The sequence below is a fragment of the Lampris incognitus genome, chromosome 4 (genome assembly GCF_029633865.1).
Source record: "Lampris incognitus isolate fLamInc1 chromosome 4, fLamInc1.hap2, whole genome shotgun sequence".
NCBI lineage: Eukaryota > Metazoa > Chordata > Actinopteri > Lampriformes > Lampridae > Lampris > Lampris incognitus.
The window spans coordinates 9,698,496-9,721,154 of record NC_079214.1 but is presented as its reverse complement, the minus strand read 5'-3'; the positions used below and the strand labels follow the sequence as shown (position 1 = coordinate 9,721,154).

The window sequence follows — 22,659 nt, the reverse complement described above, 5'->3', positions numbered from 1 at the left end:
CTGTTAATTTCACCAGCTGAGAGTTCGTTTTGTTTATCTTCCGTTTGGCTCGTTATGAAGCAGCAAGCAGTGTGTGTGAAATGCGGTCTGTTTTTCTTCGTTTGAGCCTTGGCGTAGATATGTCTGTGAGTATCAGCACTTACATGTTAGATCTGAAACTTAATTCTAGTTAAGCTACATATTACTAGAAGACGTTTATTGTTGTCTTGATGTTGCTAGCTAACCTATTTTAGCTAACTCAGAAGCTCATTCAAGCTGACAGCTCCCTAGCTAGCATCTGACTAACTGACATATGTTCTCATGTTTGCTAAGTTCTTATACTAGTTTGTTGTTTGGCTATCTATATCTGGATAACTCTAAAGAAATGAATGTTATTGTTAATTGCCACGTGTTATATTTCACGCTAAAAAACAATTTCATGTGAGCTGTATGTGCTTGGTAATCTGTACCCCTTTGTTTGTATTTTCAGTTTTACAATGTTGAAATCAGTAAAGCCCCACTCTGTTGCAGAAGGGTTTATTGAGGATTCTGTTTGTTAGCTATCTGTCTAGCCTTGCTCAGACGCAATTGCGAGGACAGAATAGAGTGGCAGAATTAATTGATTATAATTCCGCTAATTGGTCATGTAGTCATTTATCATGTAAAATGACCAAACATTTTTTGCTGCAGCTTCAGAAGTGCTGAAGTCTTCTTGTCTTTTCACCAAGTCACGTCATTATAAAAGGAATGTTTGATGGTCTTTTGTCGTTTGTTTGGGTCATTTTGTAGTCATATAAAAGACATATTGACATTTTATAGACTAAACGACTAATCCAAAAAAAAGAATCAATAAATGAATTGATAATGAAAATAATGATCAGTTGCAGCCTTGCAGGTAACACTTAAAATGGATTCTGGTTTGTTTTGTCATTCCCACCAAATAGATGACCTCTGAAATATGGATCACAAATTGTGTTGCTCAGAGGTCAAACTAAGTGATTTTACAACAGCTTGTGCCCTGTTGTCTGATTTGACCCTCGCGGGGCTATCCTGTTGGCTAGTAACAGCCTTGCAGTGGCCATCACGAGGCTTTAGGCCACATGGTCACTCAGTAGACACCGCCTCTTTTGCAAGTGACCTATTATACTCGGTTTTCATAGGTTGTCCAGAGATGAACCCTGTCTTCATGTCGGTTAGTCAAAGCTAAAACCAGAATGCTTCTTGACAGTTGCGGTGATGTTGTCAAAAGCAGAGGCCAGGGTTTCTTACGGACAACAGACGTTCATATTTGGGGTGGATGCAGTTGACAACCATTTGCACAGTAATAGGAAATTATATTGAAGCATTTTAAATCAAGGGTTAAGCTAAGGATTGTTCATTTAAAAGTCTATTTCAGACACAGCATGGTAAACCGTGTTCTCCGTCCCCGCTGTGGCTTGTGTCTAAGTTAAGTATAATGACAGCCACGCCTTAGGCAAGTGGCTGGACAGTGTTCAGAATTCTCTGTCTGTGGCTGGTCTGTGGCCACAGCCTCTCTGCCGCTACTGTCTTCCAAGGAAACAGGACTTCTCCAGAGCTCAGCTATGTTTTCAGTACTGTAGTTACAGTGGTCAGTGGAATGGCTAACAAACGTTACACACACACACACACACACACACACACACACACACACACACACACACACACACACACACAGGGAAAAAATTAAATTAGAGGTGCAAGAAAAATAAAAAAGCAGTGGTTATTTTAAGTCCCATTAGGTTTTTAATCTCACTATAGCCGTAGTGAGATTACAGTACTAATGGGAGCAAATAACAGTGTGCAGACTCTATATTTGCTACGTAAGTGAATCCTTAGCTCGGTAATTTGAGACTCTGGCTCTGTCTGCAGGTTCAATTTAATGAGTTGTGGACCGTCGTGTGGATGTCTGCTGTCAGGGCACCGAGTGTATATCTTACATGCCCCGATGTGTTCTGTGTTGGAGCATTAGTAGCTGTCTATTAACAACGTTTATCTCTCTCCTCTGCAGGCTGATAAGCTACAACCGAATAAAGACACCGTGTTCTTCAGGGACGGACTCCGCAGGATCGACTTTGTGTTGTCTTATGTGGAAGACAAGGACGGAGAAAGGAAACAGGCAAGGAGACAAGTTGCTGTCACTTCTCGACCGGTTTATCAGAAAATTACCTTGCACGCCAAGCGCAAGTGCAGCGGGATTTCTTGAAAGGACACATAACGAGGAAGGTTATCTATAGCCATGTTGAGAGCCAACGCCTAAATGCACTATTCCTGTTATTCCTTTTTCTTTTGCATTCTTATTACACAATTCTCACAAATGCATGGCAAACCACAGAGAGGAAGTGAAATGATGACTAGCTAACATGTGACCCACAGATCCAGTTATTAAAAAAAACAACTCTCAAGACGTGCAATAAAAGGTTCATTTTGGGTTGAATTGAATTAGAGAAACATGACAGAAGAGAGGCTGAGGCGAAATCTGGATAGTGTGATGGAGATTTATGTCGATACCAACAAGGGATGATGAGGTCTGGGGGAATCAGATGGCACGCAGGAAGTACTCTAGATACACAAGAAGCAAGCAAATTTGTATTTATATAGCACTTTTAAAAACATACAGTTACAAAGTGCTTTACACAAAATACACAAAATACAAATAAATACATAAAATAAACTGAATGGGCCGCTGTGATGGCGGAACGAACCGCCGTTCTGGCAGTCCGCTCGTCACGTGGCTGGGAGGTTCGTATCCCAGACTCGCCGCAACCGCCCACGGCCAGAGCGTCCCCGGGGTAAGGCCTTCATTACGCCACCCTTACCCGAGGGGTAGTGGGTGTAGGCCGGTGTAGTGTTCGGGGACTCGTCGTTCTCCAGCGACCCCTCTGGCCCATCCGGGCGCCTGCAGCCAAGCCACCGAAAGCATTCTCCCTACGCCTCCTTCGCGGCCTGAAGGTGATGCAGTCCATGCGAGGAGGCTTCCGCGTGTCAAATAGCGCGAGCAGCCGACACGAGTTTGAAGGAAGCTGGTGTTACGACTATCTCCTTCCTGTGGAAACGTGAGCCAGGGGAGTTATTCCACAAGAGTTCCGGCCATATGCCATTGGGTTAATCGGGTGGGATAAGGGGAAAAACTAGAAACAAATGTATGAAATAAATAAATAAATAAATTGAATGAATATAAACATAGGGCATTGGGAGTAACAGACCAAGCTAAAAATAGAACAAAACAGAAGTCAGGGGTGGGAATCTATAAAAAGGCTTGCCAGAAAAGATGTACTTTGCATTTTTTACTGGTAATACTCCCCCGTTTCACGTCACCTCTTTTAATTAATTCCATCACCGAATAATGCCTGGTCCACACGTACACGGGTGTTTTGGAAAACAGGGGTTTCCCTCCCTCATTCGTAAAAAAAACCCGTCCACACAAGCGCAAAAACACAATGGCAGCGCTGTCAGGAGCACGCCAAACCAACGGGTGGCGATATAACCCTAACCTACCCATGTAACCTAACTATGTGTAAACTAGTAATAAGACACGTTAGCCCCTAGCTAACGGGTCTGACCCTTTAGCCGAGCGGTTAGTGACGTCGCCTTGTGGTGCAGTACACCTCGTATCGAATCCCGCACCGGGCAAGAAAATAACCGGTTACATCGGTGGCAGCGGTGGGATCCGGAAGTGTGCAGATCCTCAGAAGTCTCTTCGGAGTGCGGGAAGAACAAAGCGCCAGGGCGCACTTCCGGGAGAGGGTGACGACTGTAAACTACTAATAAGACACGTTAGCCCCTAGCTAACGGGTCTGACCCTTTAGTCGAGCGGTTAGTGATGTCGCCTTGTGGTGCTCGTACGAATCCCGCACCGGGCAACAAAATAACCGGTTACATATGTATTTTTATGTATGTATTTATTAATGTAGCGGTGACCTCCGTAGCGCCTCCTGGCGCCTCTGTATCTCAGCGTTCCTCAATAACAGGGGCACAGTAATGGCACAGTTATGTGTAAACATGTGAAAAGTCCTGTTAGCAAGGTTACAACAGGCACTATTCTGGCCACCTCCGCCATTGCGCAAAATGTCGCCCCGTGTAAACAACGGAAATAACGGCGCACGCTCTGACGTCACAAGCCCGAGACGCCGTTTCGTCAACAATGAAAACGGGGGTTTCCGGATATCTTCACCTTGGACGGGGGGGGGGGGGGTCAATTTTCAGAGGCCTAAAAGGCAGTTTGCGTGTGGGCGAAAAGCTAAAACGCGTAGAAAAAGCTACGTTTTCAAAACTACCCGCGTAGGGTTTAATTATCCCGTTTGCTGTCACAAGGACATTGTAGAGGAGCTCAAGCAGGAGTGGTGACAACTTTCTCTTTCGGCTACACAACGTGCACCGTTTATTCCTTCCACCATTACAACGGCAACAAAAAACCCGCGCAGCGGAAGTGTGTCACTGTAAACCCGAACCGAGGAAACAGCAGCTGTAAACTAACGTTCCTACTAGCTCAATAAGGGGAATTATGTAGCCCCATAACCACTACAACATCATTATTATTCATTCACTAATTAGTTCAAAAGTGTTCACAACCTATCGCCTTATTGTCGTGTTGATGAGTTTTGTTTTTTAACTTAACGTGTGTTCTTTCCAAAACACAGGAGAGGAGGAGGGCGTTTGAGGCCAGCCTTAAGAAAGCAGGGCTGGAGCTGGAGACGGAGGACAAATCAGTAAGAAATTCAACCGTGGAGCACTTCCGCCCCCTAGTGGACCTGACACTAAGGCACATCACAGTGTAGTGACAGACTGTTAAAGGGATTGATGATTGTTAATTATTGACTCCCCCCCACCCCCACCTGTGTGATATATGGTAGTATCTTAACTGAATAGTTCAAGAGTCTTTCCAACATAGGGTAAGAAAATAAAAAAAACAAAAAACAATGTGACGTTTAAAACGGTTTGGTGAACCGAAGCTCATGTTTCTGCCCCATCCACACTTGTCCCAGGAATCGGATGACGGAAAGACGTACTTCTTGAAGATCCATGCTCCGTGGGAGGTGCTCGCCACCTACGCTGATGTCTTGAAGATTAAGGTTCCTTTTAAGGCCAGTGACATCCCCAACGCCCAAGACGTGACCCTGGAGTGGCTTTCGCAACCTTTCCGCCTGCCGGAGCACATCATCCACCCGGAGCCGGACTACTTCACCTCCCCCTTTGACAAGGGCAAGATTGACTTCTTCCTCATCAATGACAAGGACACATTGTTCTCACCCTCCACCAGAAACAGAATCGTAAGTGGTGGCTGCTTAAGGGTTAAAACGCGAAACCACATCAGAGGCTGCGTAATGGGATTACTATAATGCATCATAGGCGTTCAAATCTTTGTTATGAACATTAACGTCTCCATAATCCAATTAACAGTCTAACCCAGGAACCGGGAAACTGGTTGCGAAAACAGTTACCCACAGTTTCTGCACACAATATTGGAATGGCTTGTGTATCACAACTGTCACGTTTACTAAGGATTATTTGGATTTAAGAGCTCAAAAAACACAACTTTGATTCAATTTCACTGTCGTCGTTGTGTAACGGCACCCAGTTTACATCACGGAATAGAGAATTCGGTTAGTTGTATTTTTTTTTAGCTTGGTCGGGATACTTGCTCCTGTTTACGAGTCTCGAGTGTTGGGGGGGGTGATGTAAACGTTTTAAACAATGTCAGTCAGTGCAGTTCCCCTTAACTGGTATGGAATGCAACTGAACTCTTGTGAAATTATCCAGTGCCCTATGAAAGTTCAGCCGTATCACTGAGGGCCTTCTCCTGGACGTGGAACATTTGGGAGAGACGGGCACAAACGCAGCTTATCTGCAAGGAAAAGTCAATTGGCAAAGATGGAAAATGAGGTCATGACGCCACCTCGGGAATTATGGATACATTTTCTGGTTTGGTACAGAGAGATGGTATAACACACACACACACATCTGGGTTTGGAACAGTATTACCTCATGAATGAACAACGGAGGTCTTGTGTTTTTCTGTTTTGCCGTGTTAGGTGTACTACATCCTGTCTCGCTGTGCATATTTCAAAGAGGACCGAAAGGAAAAAGACAAGAAAGGAATCAAACGCCTGCTGAGCAACGGGACTTACTCTGCAGCGTTCCCTCTCCACGACGTAAGACGAGCAGGACACACTGGTGCTACTACCATGTGATGATATTGTGGGGATTTATCCTCTGTGCATTAACCAGGGCTGTGTTTTTAACCAGCATGGTGTTCGGATAGTTACACACTGCCCATTGTAGTTTTATGCCAGATCATTTTGCTCCCAACACCGTACTCATTCCTCATTCCTGCTACAAAAATCCAGCTAATTGTAATATAGCTGATTAAAAAAGGAGCATTATAAAAATGTTTCAGGGCTTTTTAAACTCAATGACCCGCGTTCCACAACCTCTCCTCCTCCTCTCAGTGTCGATACTGGAAAAGGGCCAGGAACGCTGAATGTGAGAGTGAACGCTACACGCTGTACAAGCACTGGGCCAGGTTCCTCTCGTTCTACAAAGAGCAGCCGCTCAACCTCATCAGGTAACAGAGCCACGTACATCCACACCCCTCGATAATCCCCCTCCGGCGCAGTTAACGGTGAATTCGACGTGGTCATCTCAGAATCAGATTTATTGGCCATGTAGGTTTGCACAAACATGGAATTTGACTCTCTCAGTGTAGTTAACATGGAATGACAACACTACAACACAACAATCTTCAGATCTACACACAAGGAGCGACTCGTACAGGTGGAATAAGAGGTGATAACGTGCAGTGGTGCAGAGAATTTATCAGAGATGCTGGAATCGATGTTAGCAGGTCACTTACATACATGCCTGAGGTAGAAGCACATGACAGCGCGTACTGGTATGCGTACAATCTCGGGAGTTCAACGACACCGTTTCGATGTTCACGTAATCTTTTTGCTTTCAGGAAGTATTATGGAGAAAAGATTGGGATCTACTTTGCCTGGCTGGGCTTCTACACGGAGATGCTGTTCTTTGCAGCTGTCATGGGCGTAATATGTTTTACCTATGGAGTCCTCAGTTATGACGACAACATCTCGAGGTTAGTACCACCAGGGGGCGTCAGGGGTCTCTGTTCAGGTACAAGTCATTCGTCAATCCACTGACAGTCTTATTACTGGGCTTCTTCGAGGCTTAACCGAGTCATGCTAATAACAACTGGATGCAATACTCATTTTAATTCTGTTCCAAGCCGATGTCAGTAAATCTAATTATATGCAAGGAAGGAGTTTCTTTGGGGGCGGCGCAGTGGCGCAGTGGCTAGCGTGGTTGCCTCACAGCAAGAAGGTCCTGGGTTCGAGCCCCGGGGTAGTCCAACCTTGGGGGTCGTCCCGGGTCGTCCTCTGTGTGGAGTTTGCATGTTCTCCCCGTGTCTGCGTGGGTTTCCTCTGAGGGCTCCGGTTTCCTCCCACAGTCCAAAGACATGTAGGTCAGGTGAATCGGCCGTACTAAATTGTCCCTAGGTGTGAATGTGTGTGTGTTGGCTCTGTGATGGACAGGCGGCCTGTCCAGGGTGTCTTCCTGCCTGCCGCCCAATGACTGCTGGGATAGGCTCCAGTATCCTTGCGACCCTGAGAGCAGGATAAGCGGTTTGGATAATGGATGGATGGGTTTCCTTGGAAACTGCTAAATGTATGTTATGCTGGTTTTTAAAAGACATCATATCCTCAGTCGTTTCTCTCCATTCTTTTACCTCTCCTCAGTAAGGAAATCTGTGATCCCAACGTTGGAGGAGACATCATGATGTGTCCACTTTGTGATAGAAACTGCAGTTTTTGGAAGCTCAACTCGACCTGTCTCTCATCCTGGGTAAAGGACTGCATTAAATAGTTCAGATTAACTTCGAGAAAAACCTCTCACACCTGGCATCTTAAAACCACAGCAAATCTTCCTGTTATTGTTCCATACTTGTTTCACTTGTGTATGCGATGAGAACTGAATATTTTTATACCAACACCCATAAAAATGATCTTGTGGAGCTCCTGAATTCACACCGCACAGCTCTGTCCCTCATCTTAAGCGACTGTTGAATGATTGACTGTTCGTTGGAGTCGACTGCAGCCAGTGAAACGCCAGGCGTGTCCTGCCGAGTGTGCAGTCTGTCACCCGGTTGGCGCTCAGCGTGTCACTTCCTCCCAGCTGATAAGGAACTTATCCTGTGCCGCTCTCTCTCTTCCAGCAATCCCATCTGTTTGATAATGAGGCGACAGTGTTCTTTGCCATATTTATGGGGATTTGGGGTAAGTGGCTGTCCATGCCGGCCCTCTTGTATTTAACCTGTGAAATACTTCCAGAGCCCTCCCATCTGGGAGGAGGCAGACTGGCCCAGTCGCAGCTTTTTCCCCACTTAAAGGACCATACCGCTATTTTGTTCCTGTTTTGGCATGTGAATCAAGTATACTTTACATTACTTCTGACCATTTTCCAAAACATAATACAGTTTTGAGATTTTAGATGGCTTGATTCCCCCCCCCACCCCCCCTTTTTGTAATTGAAAAGTTCAAGTGATAAATCCGCCTTAAAATTCTCTGCTTCTTAACCTAACAGTCATGTAGAAGTTATGGATGTCTGAACTTCATTTGTAAAACAATAATTTTTCCATTAACTATTTTCTGAAATCAAGTCACACTTTTGGCTGCGTTATCCCACAATGATAAGGTAACTTGGACTCAAATTAAAGGCGACCAAATGCTCACTGTGATGGATTACCTGTTTCTCGGCAAATTGAATTTCATACCACACTGAAATGAATGGAAAACAGCGGCTGCCTAGAAAGTGGGAAAACTATTCAAAACATCATAAACACGATGGCGGCACGGTGGCACAGTGGTCACAGGAAGACGGTCCTGAGTTCGAACCCCGGGGTAGTCCAACCTTGGGGGTCGTCCCGGGTCGTCCTCTGTGTGGAATTTGCATGTTATCCCCGTGTCTGCATGGGTTTCCTCCGGGTGCTCCGGTTCCTCCCCCCCCCACAGTCCAAAGACATGTAGGTCAGGTGAATCGGCTGTACTAAATTGTCCTTAGGTGTGAATGTGTGATGGCCTGGCGGCCTGTCCAGGGTGTCTCCCTGTCTGCCGCCCAATGACTGCTGGCTTAGGCTCCAGCATCCCACAACCCCGATTGGGATAAGCAGCTTGATAATGGATGGATGGATAAAGATGATGGTATACTTTGGGGAAAGTGGTTGGGATATTTAATTTATAGTACAGGTGAAAACATGAAAAAACACCGGTATGGTCAGTCATTTCAGCATTACCCCTACACTCCTACTGTCTCAGCCCAGGTTCCTAACCTCTCCCTGGCCCCGTTCCTTGCCACCAGTATTACTTAGTACTTCAGTTAGCGTCACTTCTGCAGATCTAGCCTCGCTTTGCTGAAGTTTTATCTAGGTCTTTGTGTCTCTTCTCTCCGTCTGCTTGGCAGTGACGCTATTCCTGGAGTTCTGGAAGCGACGGCAGGCCCGGCTGGAGTACGAGTGGGACCTGGTGGACTTTGAGGAGGAACAACAGCAGCTTCAGATGCGACCTGAATTTGAAATCAGGTGCACTAGCAGGAGACTCAACAGGATAACTCAGGTACCGCAGAACATTGGTGCACGCGTGGCAAACATTGTACCATGTGGCTCATTAAATAATAAGATTATTGATTATTATTACTATTATTAACTCGACTTACAGGAAATGGAGCCTTACCTCCCCGTCACCAGCAAGTGTGCTCGCTTCTGCCTCTCTGGAGCAACTGTTATCTTTTGGGTAATAGAAGGTTCAGTCCTGTGTGTGTGTGTGTGTGTGTGTGTGTCAGTCTCTTTGTGCACTGTACACAGGAAACAGCAGCAGTTTCTCTTTCTGTACTGCCTCAGACATTCACAGCCTGTGTGTATGTTCTCCACAGATTTCTCTCATAGTGGCCTGTATTATCGGGGTGATAGCCTACAGGCTGGCCGTGTTTGCCGCCTTTGCACGTATCATGAAAGAAAGTCACACGAGGAAGATCCAGCTGGTGGGCAACCTCATCACGCCACAGCTGGCCACCTCTGTCACCGCTTCCTGCATCAACTTTGTCATCATCATGATCCTCAACTTCTTCTATGAACGCGTGGCCATCTGGATCACTGATATGGGTGAGGACCTTTATGCGACTCCATGCTACTGAGCTGTTACCGAGGACTTCAGAGGTCAGGAATACACCCCGCTTTCTAGTTGACGTGGTCGGGGGTAATAAAAACAATGAACCCAGCGACAGAAGTTTCTTTTTAATTTAGAAATTAAGCAACACAGTGCCTCTGTGCTGCAGAAAGAAGAGGAAAAAGGCCCTGTCCCAATAGTCCCCTTTAGCCCGACCACTCGACCCTACCCCTCAGTGTAGTGTAGGGTTCCCCCATCATTTGGGATTGGGGGGGTTCATCTAGCCCTCCACGTGGCCCTTCAAACGGAGCATTTCCAGATGCAGACTCGAGTGGCTGAAGGAATGCATTTCAGACTTTGGCTGAAGTAGGTTGAAAACGGCTGCTAGTGCCAGTAAAGACATAGACAAATAAAAGTATTCCTTCACAAACGATTATGCAAAAAAAAAAAAAGTCAGCTCAGTCGGAACATCTTGGTTGAATTCACATACAATAGGTTGTATTGTTGATTCTTCATGACAAACATCTTACAACAATGGTACGGAGTCAGGAGAAAACTTTCTTCAGAGATGTCATGTCCATGATAAATCAGGGGGCAAATGAAATGAAAAGGGGTGAAAGGCACGTCACAAAAAATAAATACAACAATACACCCGAGGAAAAAAGAAATCCGATCAAAGGAGCCTGAAAATGAATCAGTGTTAAGACACTGAGACATACATTCATATGTTCTTAACTGTTCACGGATTTAAAAAAGCCGATGGTTATTTTAAAAGAAAAATTAGTAAAATTAGGTTTGATCTCTTTGTATGTACAAATGTGAATATGATATTAGCCCGGTGAAATTGATAAAGTTGATTAAATCAGAAGTGCTTCCTGTCCATGTAAAGGAGAATATCTGTGATGTAAAAGATGGTACATCAGACCATGTGACCTCAATAGAAACTAGCTAGCAGAGCTAACCAGCTGCAGAGGTTCGGTTGGAAGCACATAAAGCTGCTGATCATGTGTTCTTGCCACATTTCGCTGGTTACTCGGCTACTGATGATGTTAACGAAAAGATGTTCCATCCCTTCATCCATTATCCAAGCCGCTTATCCCAATCGGGGTCTCAGGAATGCTGGAGCCTATCCCAGCAGTCATTGGGCGGCAGGCGGGGAGACACCCTGGACAGGCCACCAGGCCATCACAGGGCCCACTCACTATTGATATTGTAAATTTATAGACTTTATCCATTGCGGTATCTCATTTCGTAGTTAAATAGTTTCCCCCGATCCCTCGTCGCTTTGTTGTGAAGCGGCACCACCCAGCCGGGGGCAGGGTTAAAGGGAAAGTGATGGAACAGGGCCAAAATATGTACCAGGCTGATGCTGAACATGGTGCCAAAATATGTGGTTTGTTAAATTTAGCATCAGCGCCGGTTCCCGTGCCCTCCAAAATATTTATCTCAGGAATTTCCATATCTTTGCTTGGTCTATCATGTAGGCAAAAACTTGTCTATATCATATCTCACACCACTCGATGGAAAAATAACTTCAGCCAGCTGTGTAAATTCAGTTAATCAAGCAGGCGGAGCAAGGGTGGGGGGGGGTCTTGCTTCAGGTAGGAGATGTCCAGGACAGAAAGCAGGAGTTGCAATTGACATCTTGGTTTTTTTTTTCTCTCTCTCTTCAAACTATTTTTTTCTTTCCATAGAAATCCCCAAGACCCACCTGGAGTACGAGAACAAGCTGACCATGAAGATGTTCCTGTTTCAGTTCGTCAACTACTACTCCTCTTGCTTCTATGTTGCCTTCTTCAAGGGCAAATTTGTGGGATATCCTGGTAACTACACCTACATGTTTGGCAAATGGAGCAGATTGAGAAATGAGGAGGTGGGCATTTTTTAATTTTTAACAGAGAAACTTTTTTTTTTCTAACATCTGAACCTGGAATACATTTTGAAATGCGAGTTGACCCTTCTGGGTGAGCTGAAATGAGAAGATACGCTTGTTCGATTAGCAAAGGGGCAGGCTCAGACCAGGAAACCCATGTCAGCCCTCGTTCGTGGTCTCCAGCAGTTGTCAACAATGTGTGTTTAGTACAATGGAGACCTGACTTGTCCTCCTGTCGTGTGTCCCTGTGACCCAGTGTGACCCTGGAGGCTGTCTGATAGAGCTGACCACTCAGCTGGTGATCGTCATGGCAGGGAAGCAGCTATGGGGGAACATCCAGGAGGCCCTGCTGCCGTAAGCCATTCTCCCCTCTCCCCTATCTTCTCCTTCTCTCTCATGTCCTCTTCTTCTCTCATTTTCTCTTCTCCTTTCTCCTCCCCTCCTCTCTTTTTCTCCTCTCTCCTGTCCTCCCCTCCCCTCTTCTCTCATTTTCTCCTCTCTTCTCCTTTCTCCTCTTTTCTTTCCTGTCCTCTCCTCTTCCTCTCCTCCATTCTCCTCTCTCCTCTTTTGTCTCCCGTCCTCTCCAGTCCTCTCTTCTCTCCTCTCCATCTCCTCTCCTACTTTCTTCTCCTTGTCTTCGCTCCTCTCCTCTGAAGACCATCTTGTCAAGGTATTTCCTCTTGTTCTAAGTCTCGTCACGTTTATTTCAAGGTGTTGCTGGTAAAATGTTCTCACAGATAATATTGCTCCTTCCAGGGAGGTGCAGATGTTTCATGATTATTATAAGATTTGTTTCAGGACATCACTCTGAAAAATAAAGTTAATCTCAAATCAGATTTCTTGTTATTAGATTTCTGTCCCTGACGAGTGATAAAAACTCATAGCAAGTCTCATGTTGTTATATGGTAAATATCTCATCATGAAACCAGTGCTCTTTCTTGACACAGGCCACAGTATCTTCCAGCGGGATGAGAAATATCTTGTAATGAGCATCACGAGACTTAAAACATCAAATAACTCCAGTTGGTCTTTCTTCAGTTTCCTCTCCTCTCTCACCTTCACCCCATTCATACCGTTCATACCCGAGGCGTGTGACTGACGCTGTCTCTGTGGTGACACAGCTGTATGTCTGTAACATAAAACGATTGTAATGAAAAAGAAGGTAGACGTTCTTATCCTCCTCCCAGTCAGACGGTTTCTTCTACTGTTGCCTTGATTTTTTTTCCCCCGGGCCAGTTTGAGTCGAGCGCCATAACAATATCTACACTTTCTAATAAATCTCACACTAAATACCTAAAAAAAATCTTCCCATCTAATGTCGCTGTTGTGCTTGTCTCCTAAATCACACGAAGGAAGGTTTTATTTGCGCCTCCATCCACCGGTATCTGTGACCACCCCGTATGAAGTTAAGATGAAGAATATGTCCATCCATCCATCCATACATCCATCCATTATCTGAACCGCTTATCCTGCTCTCAGGGTCGCGGGGATGCTGCAGCCTATCCCAGCAGTCACTGGGCGGCAGGCGGGGAGACCCGATTATGTGATTAGATTTTATTCGTGTTTAAATGTTACTTTACAAATGTGATGAAATACATTTCCTTTGCAATTGATTTTATTTCTTTTTGTTGAATAGAAAACTTATTTTACTCGAGCAAATGTAAAAACCGTTTTTACACGTTTGGGGATTTCAGCCGACATTTGCCGTCTGCGTCAAACCTCCATTTTTCCCTAAGTGACGACGTTCACATAAAAACCCCTGCATGGAAATGTGGTTTAGGGGAATAATGGTGTTGAGCTGAGTAGCTGTCATCTCTTTCTGTATGTGTCCCCACTGTCTGTCTATCTGTCTGTCTGTCTATCTGTCTGTCTGTCTATCTATCTATCTATCTATCTATCTATCTATCTATCTATCTATCTATCTATCTATCTATCTATCTATCTATCTATCTATCTGTGTATCTATCTATCTGTGTATCTATCTGTCTATCTGTCTATCTATCTATCTATCTATCTATCTATCTATCTATCTATCTATCTATCTATCTATCTATCTATCTATCTATCTATCTATCTATCTGCCTATCTATCTATCTATCTATCTATCTATCTATCTATCTATCTATCTATCTATCTATCTATCTATCTATCTGTCTGCCTATCTATCTATCTGTCTGTCTGTCTGTCTGTCTGTCTGTCTGTCTGTCTGTCTGTCTGTCTATCTATCTATCTATCTATCTATCTATCTATCTATCTATCTATCTGTCTGTCTATCTGTCTATCCGTCTGTCTGTATTCTGTTCTGTTCTATTCTATTAATAAGCGGGCCCTCCTTGATATTTTGTGCTCACTATTTTACTCCTCTCTGGACAGGCTGATGCGTAACTGGTGGGGTAGCAGAAAAGGACGACACCAACCTGAAAACCAGTACAGTCGCTGGGAGCAGGACCACGACCTGCTGAACTTCAGCCAACTCGGCCTCTTCTACGAATACCTGGAGATGGGTGAGGTTACAACACTGGGATTCAGACAAGGTTAACGGGTAGTTTCATTCTTTTACAACCTGGGCCTTATTTTTTTTTAATGTTTTTGCCATGGTGCATATTGATTATGATATCATTTTACCCCTGGCGGCCTGTCCAGGGTGTCGCCCCGCCTGCCGCCCAGTGACTGCTGTGATAGGCTCCAGCATCCCATGACCCTGAGCGCAGGATAAGCGGTTTGGATAATGGCTGGATGGATGGAGTTTAAGTTTCCCTACGGCGTTGTTTTGGGGCAGCTGAACATGAGCATCAGACTTGTTTCAGCAAGCCCGGCCGGACCCGGTCATCTTTCTAATGGGCTGGTAAATATTCAGCCACTGCAGCAGGTTTACTATGATTTGGATTTTCCATGATAGCCTATGTAAAAGTGAGCCACATACACTATAAAGAAAACGGCATGCAGGCATGGATTCCTACAGCAAGTGTAGTGCCCCCAAGTGTCCCTTAGAAATATCGTATTTACCATGTTTACTGCCATATTTACCGTAATCCAAGTCACCAGGAGGCTGAGGCTGCTGGATCGATTGAGCTCTGGGCTGCAGTGGACTGTTCCGATTGGGTGTCCGCACTGAGTTAAGTATCGATATGGTGCTTCAGGGGGAGCCTGGGACCACCAGGTCGTCTAAAGAGGGGAGCAAAAGCGTCGGCTAAATGACTGTAATGTAATGTCATGAAATTTACAAGCTCCCCACACATGAACGCCCAAGACATAACTGCCGGCAGCAAATTGGGGAGTTTTCAAGTCGCAGAATTTTTTGGGGGGGGTCCCCCCTTTTTCTTCCCAGTTGTATCCGGCCAATTACCCCCCTCTTCTGAGTCATCCCGGTCGCTGCTCCGCCCCCTCTGCCGATCCGGGGAGGGCTGTAGACTACCACATGCCTCCTCCGATACACGTGGAGTCACCAGCCACTTCTTTTCACCTGACAGTTTCACCAGGGGGACGTAGCACGTGGTATGATCACGCTATTCCCCCCTGACCGACCAGAGGAGGCGCTAGTGCAGTGACCAGGACACATACCCACATTCGGCTTCCCACCTGCAGACACGGCCAAATGTGTCTGTAGGGACGCCCGACCAAGCCGGAGGTAACACGGGGATTTGAACCGGCGATCCCCATGTTGGTAGGCAATGGAATAGACCGTTACGCTACCCGGATGCCCAAGTCACAAATTTTCATGTCAATAAAAATGGTGGCACAAATGGGTGATGGGAACAAAATGATAAACTTGATTATTCTCTTTTCATTTTGATCACCTAGTCATTGTAACAAGCCAGCGGACCCACGTCTCTACTGTAGCATAAGCTAACATGCTATGTTGACTGGCCATCAGAAAGGGTTTCTAACACTGTCCATGTTCATAGATATCTGGTTACTATAACTACCTGATATTTCCAACCAGAGAACCTGAACACCAGTCAAGTCGTGTGACCTCTGAGGTCGTAAACACAAACTTCGGACATGCACCTGAAGGGAGGGGGAGGTGGTTATTCCTTCAGGATGATCCAGACAGTCCCTCTGGACCGTTGTAATGGGCATTTCGGCTTACAACTTTCAGTGTTGTCTTACTTTTAAATATGTGGTTTGGATAATTGAGTTAACTTGGACTTGTTGAAACGTGTGTTCGGCGGCCCAATAAGACGCCATTATAAAGCTGTAGTAGTGGTCCCGTGTCCAGCATCTCCACAATGAAGCGAGTGAGTAATGTGATGTCATAACTGATATGCATGGTGGGAAAAACTACATGTATAAGACCCAGGTTATAAAGAAAATGGAAGTATCCTTTAACGAGTTAAACTGTAGTCAGATATGTAAAACAAGCCAAAATCAGAAAAATAATCTTTCATTTTGAGTTCATATCTAGATATTCAAAGCAGTGATGGAATTTCAAATCTCTATAGCGCCTCCTCTGTTGCTCTCTTTCCTTCATCCCACTCCCCTTTCCTCGCACTCGCTCGTCTCCCCTGACGCTGTATCTCCTAATTCTCTCCTTTTGCCTCCTAATTGTGTTTCCTCCATAGTGATCCAGTTTGGCTTCATTACCCTTTTCGTGGCTTCCTTCCCCTTGGCACCGCTGCTGGCCCTCTTCAACAACATCTTGGAGATCAGGGTGGACGCCTGGAAGTTCACCACCCAGTTCAGAAGGCCCGTGGCAGCGAAGGCCAGAAACATTGGCGCCTGGCAGGAGATCCTCAATGTGGTAGCCATCCTGTCTGTTGTCACTAACGTGAGTGTTAGTATTATTAAGTCGCGTTCAAGTCGTTTTTGTAAATCCTAGAGAAAAATGAATTTTGGGCGGCACGGTTGGCACAGTGGTTAGCGCCGTCACTTCACAGCAGGAAGGTCCTGGATTCGAACCCCGGGGTTGTCCAACCTTGGGGGTCATCCCAGGTCGTCCTCTGTGTGGAGTTTGCATGTTCTCCCCGTGTCTGCGGTGGGTTTTCTCCGGGTGCTCCGGTTTCCCCCACCATCAGAAAGACATGCATGTTAGGGTTAATACTCCTGTCTGTGCTCCTGATCGAGGCATGGTAAGAAGAACTGGAGTCGGTCCCCGGGTTCTGCACGGCGGCTGCCCACTGCTCCTAGCTACACAGCTAGGATGGGTTAAATGCAGAGCGTAATTTCCCCACGGGAATTAATAAAGTATATCAGAATTTTTTTAAAAAATATCGTCCCTCAAAGTCAGATTTTGAGCAAAATTCTCTTGTCATTGATGATTTCATGGGCGCCGCCATTAAAACCTCCAGACCTGAATCCACCAGACCAGCTCACATGACTGCTCAGAAATCATGGAGGTTCTGCACACAGAATGTAAAGGCTCAATGTAACGCAATCGCAGGTCGTTGCGTCAGTGGTTTTTTTACACCACTTTCCTGTGCAGAAGTGCCTCGGCTGACCAGCTGGCGCTCGCTGGCCCCCACGCCGCTTTCTCCCATCTTGTCTGCCGCTGTGGATTTCAGTTGGTGCATTTTGTCTCTTCTGTATTTAAAATGAACAGTTGAGTTTCTCGGCGTAGTCTATCGTGTAACACCATGTAGCAGAAAACATGGCGCCTCCAAGTGGCATTAGCACAACAACACAAAAACACACAATTTTCTCGTAAATGGTCAAATGTGTCCGACACTTTTTAGACAGGCTCTTAATATTACAAGTTGCCTACCTGGCCTGTATTTATTTTACTTTTACTATCCATTTAAAGCTTGTCTCAGTTTAGTTTCTGCTTTTAGTGCTTTTATAGTTTTTATTTGAGTGTATAAATGTGCATCTCGCACCCCTCCTTTTCACGCCTGCTCCACTGGACGTTTCACTGACGGCTCGACGGGCCCTCCTTCCTCCCAGGCATTCATCATGGCGTTCACATCAGACATGATCCCCCGGCTGGTCTATCTGTATGCCTACCATGACGACAAGGAGGCCACCATGAAGGGCTACATCAACAACAGCCTGTCCATATACAAATTCCCTCAGATCTCGAACTACAGCGTGCCCCTCGACGGAGAGAGACGCGAGTGGTACGATAGCTCCATCACCACCTGCAGGTAACGACATTGCTTATTGTGAGTCTGCTTTTTCTATAGTCTGCATTTTTTAAATTATTTCTTCATTGCTGTATTCATCATTATTACCATTTATACTGCAGAATTTGAAAGTAACAATGTTTTATGATAGTGTTATGTAATATCTTATGTTAGCCACCAGGGGGCAGATGATCAGCTCAATGAATACCTTGTGTTTGTTTAACTTGAGAATTCACATGAAATCTGATTAAAACATTTTTATGGACTTTTTTAGTTGTAGTTTATAGTTTTACTTGGTTTGATGAATTATTGAGCGGTACTGAAGTGAAGGCTTGTTGTAATGCGGGAGTACACCGTGTATTTATTGTCGTATGACGCTGGATCTGTGCGTTGCTCTGCCCAGGTACCGTGATTACCGCTACCCTCCTGGCCACCAGAAGGAGTACACCCACACAATGCAGTTCTGGCACATCCTGGCAGCCAAAATGGCCTTCATCATCATCATGGAGGTGAGACACACCATCTTTTAAGAAACAGCCTCCGCTCTTTTCCACTCGTTTCATTGCTCAGTTAACGTATTACATGAGGTAGCATATCGCCAGCTAACGTCCAGTAAATTCCCTGACCCTCTCCAGCACGTGGTGTTTGTGGTGAAGTTCTTCGTGGCCTGGTTGATCCCAGACGTCCCGTCAGAGGTGAAGGCCCGGATCAAACGGGAGCGCTACCTGATCCAGGAATACCTGCATAACTACGAGGTGGAGAAGCTCAAACTTCAGCTGAGCGCCAGTTTCGCCACGGAGCCGTGCTCAGAGCTCAGCTCCGAGTACACCGCTGCTGTGGACAAGCACGAAGTGCTGTCTGAGTGCCTGTAGACTCCGCTGCCCTGCCCTGCCCTGCCCTGCCCTGCCCTGCCCTGCCCTGCCCTGCCCGGCCCGGCCCTGCCCAGCCCTGCCCTGCCCGGCCCTGCCCTGCCTGCCTCCGAGTACTCCGAGCCGAAGTACCTGAAGGTCTCCGGCGCGGAGAAGTTTCTCTCCACCGAGAACGATCATAACCAAGGGCTTCGACCAGTGAGACTAAAGTGCTACTATTTGCCATCGATGTCTTTAATATCTTTTTACTTCGTACACGAGTGAAACGCAGCCGTGTTCCACACTGTAATCCTATATTAGGATCTTGTCGAGAGGCATCGGGAAAATTTCCACCGAATATGAAATATTTGCATATCAACCTAGTGAGGATCCCGCCTCCCGTCATCTTGTTTTAAATGCAAGTTGTCCTTATTCGGCGTTGGGAGATGTTATGGGACGCGAAGCTCTGCAGATCACATGTCCAAACTACAACAAGTACCCTGACAGAATAATGTCAGCACCCTTCTGAATAACCTGAACATTTCAAGTCAACCGGGAGGAACATTTACCTCCATCAGTACTGTGCTCAAGACATATATGAAGATATATATATGAATATTGTATAGTAACTTCTGTCTGTCAACGATGAATGTACTTACATATATCTCTATAAAGGGAGGAACATATTATTACATTATATTCAATATCTCGTTATATGTTGTTTTTAAACATTCAAATCAGTCATAGCCCCTGTGTGATGGCCCGGCATCCTGTCCAGGGCGTCTCCCCGCCTGCCCGCCCAATCACTGCTGGGATAGGCTCCCGCATCCCCGCGACCCCGAGAGCAGGATAAGCGGTTCGGATAATGGATGGCTGGCTGGGTTTAGAGACTGCCCATTTAAACCAAGTCTTAAACTGATGCCGTTACAGTCAATTAACTTGCATTAATCGATACGTCATGCCATTTGATATATGCGTCGTTCAAATTCCTCTTTGTGCAGTCACACATCCATATTACATACGCAGAGACGGCAACCGGAGGCCAACGTGCAATCTCCCCGGCGTGGGACCGCCGGCCTGCGGTGGGGCAAATCGTTGGTTTTCGCCTGAACAGACCAGTTCGGCATCACTCCGTGAGGGGAGTCAGCGCCCACTCGTGTACAGTTTGAGTTTTAGGTTGATCGTTCGTACCCGTGTACCGTAGACCGAACTGGTCTTCCAGCATGCATGGAGCGTAGATGGAGGAGTAGATGGAGGAGTCGTGAATTACCTTTTCCCTGGTGTACATGTGAGCGTGAATTTCATGAAGGGAGCGACTCGTGTGTAGAAACTGAGCAGGCGGGTACGGCTGCATGTAGATAGATAGATGAGAGTATAGGCTGTTAGCTATTTAAGATGCTTCGGAACGCAATTAATTTATTAATCGGCGGCTGGTTCCTGAAGCAGTTGACGCTGATTTTTTTTCTTTTCATAAGTTTTTTTTTTTTATTCATTTTCAAGAGGTCTCTCACGTTATAGATTTATTTTACTCTTACAAAAACAGCTGACCGTCAAAAGTCACAGTATTCACTAAAATCAGAATACGTTAAATGCGTCCTATAGATCACCATTTATGCTAAACTTTACCAAAGGATCCAGGCTAAGAACTACCTCTGCATTCACACACACATATATATAAATATAAATATATATATATGAAACCCAGTTGTGATTTGGGTTCTGTACTGCAGCCCAGCCGTGCACGGTGTGTTACCTTTAGTATCCACACAATACGACGTATTCTGAGCGTGTGCGTTTGTTTTCACCTCTCTCCGTGCGTTGCTTCGTGCTGTCGGTCACGCAGTTGCTGTTCAGATATCAGCACCTGAGGTGGAAAGTTAAAAAGTCAGCATGTCTTTCTCTTATCTGCATTAGAAGCCCCCCGGCGGGGGCTGAGCCTCATAGGGGGAAGCATGCAGTTGGCAAAAGACGGGTCGCGTGTGTAACCTGTACAATAGATTTCCTAACAAACAAACAAACTAATGCCTTAAATGTCTGTGTTTACTTGTTTTTTTATATGTTTTTGTATTAACAGTACTGTCTCGGCGGAAGACATCGTGTCTCGTTTTGTCAGCGATCCACGCTGGTCAACGCGGGTAGGCCGGCTCTGTCCTGCTTAAGGTGCATGAATTGTTTTTTTTTTCTTTGTCAGCATTTCGCCAGTTGCATTTCCTAATTTCGTTCTAGCCCAATGTACAGAAGTGAAGTTGGTCCATTAAGCCTATAACTAATATCAATAAATCATCTGTACCGAAGAGTCTTTACATGTTGTGCAGTCACGCTTCTTTTATAAGGGGGGGGGGGGGGACACACACACCGTCAGTCAGTTGAAGAGGTCCCTTTAGATGAGTGTCCAGATGAACTGATTCACCTTTCTGAGTTTCTACCTTCATGTTATAACTGTTACGCCGCGAATGGCCACAAGGTGGTGCCCGATCCCTTTACATCATCCTGGAATAACCGCATCTGCTCACATCTCGTTCGCTAAACCCACATTTCAGTTAGTATATTACTACCGATTGTTGTTGTTGTTGTTTTGTTGTTGTTGTTTTGTTGGAGGCGCTGACATTTAACCCTTTAAGATTTCATAAAATACAAATTTGTCCTTGGGTGTTTGTTTGCGGGCAGAGGGGGGGGGGGTTGGGGCGATGATTAGAAATAGTGGAGCTTCTTTAATTATTTATGGCTCTGTATTGATGACAGGAGGGACCCCCCCTCCCCTCCACCCGCTCCTCCTCGTGTAGTTTCCATGGCACCGCCCCCCCCCCCCAGGGACAATCACAGGTTTCGTGTGCGGAGCAGAACGCAGGAGTCTGAGCAGTCCACAGTAAATCACGCGCGCCACGCAGGTAAAGGTGACCACCGCGTGGCACCGTCCTCCGTCACGAGCCTCCGCCAACGGAGGTTTCGTTTCGCACCGCTTCCGGTGAAACGACCCTTCCTATCTTTCGTCGATGGAGAGACGCCTTATGAAACTGGCCCGTGTCACTCCCGTGCTTCTCAAAGCTTTTCATTAATTTTCTTCTTCTTCTTCTTTTTTTTTTTTTTAATTGCTGTCAGGAAGAAGCGCGCCCCCGCGGCCGGGCGGTGCACGCGGAGCCGTCTCTGACCTTGGTGCTGAACGAGCCGCAGGTTTCCCGCGACGTCACACGCACCGGCAGAAGTGGCGCGCCCCGCTCCCCGCACGCCTCCCGCTTTCCCGCCTTTCGGCTTCGTCCCCCTTCCCCGTTTTAAAGGCGTGTGCCGACTGACTGCCGCGCACTTCCGCCGGTCGGTCGGTCGGTCGGCTGGACGCCACACGCGGCCACTTTGCGCTTTGATTTCCATCGCGATGGCTGCTGGTCTGCGCGGCGCGCGCAGGGCGGCTGGTGAGCGCGTGGCGAGGGGAGAGACGGAGCGCGTGTGACGCGAGAGCAGCCGCGGCGAGCCACGAGCCTGAACTGCTGCTTCGTTTCTGCGGCCGCGCCTCCGGGCCACGGACCGCGCGCGGGCTGCCTCGTTTCGTTTGGTTTGGTTTGTTTGCTTTGTTTTCTGCGTCCTCCGCCTCGGCGCTCGGTTCGGTTCCGCCCTATAACATGACGTGCGGAGACTAAACCAGAAACCAGGCGACACCGAGATTTCAGGCCCCACACACACACACACACACACACACGGACGGGACGGCGGAC

At 46.3% G+C, this 22,659-nt stretch overlaps 1 protein-coding gene across 1 annotated transcript in view; it reads left to right on the top strand.

Annotated features, from left to right (window-relative positions):
• Positions 1-21,243, top strand: part of LOC130111586 (anoctamin-5-like) — a 32,449-nt gene extending 11,206 nt beyond the window's left edge. The window contains exons 4-21 of the mRNA XM_056278815.1: positions 2,009-2,116; positions 4,638-4,706; positions 4,983-5,267; positions 6,030-6,149; positions 6,447-6,562; positions 6,956-7,090; positions 7,752-7,857; positions 8,228-8,288; positions 9,472-9,623; positions 9,726-9,800; positions 9,940-10,168; positions 11,867-12,045; positions 12,302-12,399; positions 14,419-14,549; positions 16,608-16,813; positions 17,926-18,125; positions 18,508-18,613; positions 18,740-21,243. Of these exons, the coding sequence (XP_056134790.1) occupies positions 2,009-2,116; positions 4,638-4,706; positions 4,983-5,267; positions 6,030-6,149; positions 6,447-6,562; positions 6,956-7,090; positions 7,752-7,857; positions 8,228-8,288; positions 9,472-9,623; positions 9,726-9,800; positions 9,940-10,168; positions 11,867-12,045; positions 12,302-12,399; positions 14,419-14,549; positions 16,608-16,813; positions 17,926-18,125; positions 18,508-18,613; positions 18,740-18,976 (2,613 nt within the window). The 3' untranslated portion in view covers positions 18,977-21,243. The remainder of the gene's footprint in view (positions 1-2,008; positions 2,117-4,637; positions 4,707-4,982; positions 5,268-6,029; positions 6,150-6,446; positions 6,563-6,955; positions 7,091-7,751; positions 7,858-8,227; positions 8,289-9,471; positions 9,624-9,725; positions 9,801-9,939; positions 10,169-11,866; positions 12,046-12,301; positions 12,400-14,418; positions 14,550-16,607; positions 16,814-17,925; positions 18,126-18,507; positions 18,614-18,739) is intronic.
• The last annotated feature ends 1,416 nt before the right edge of the window (positions 21,244-22,659 follow it).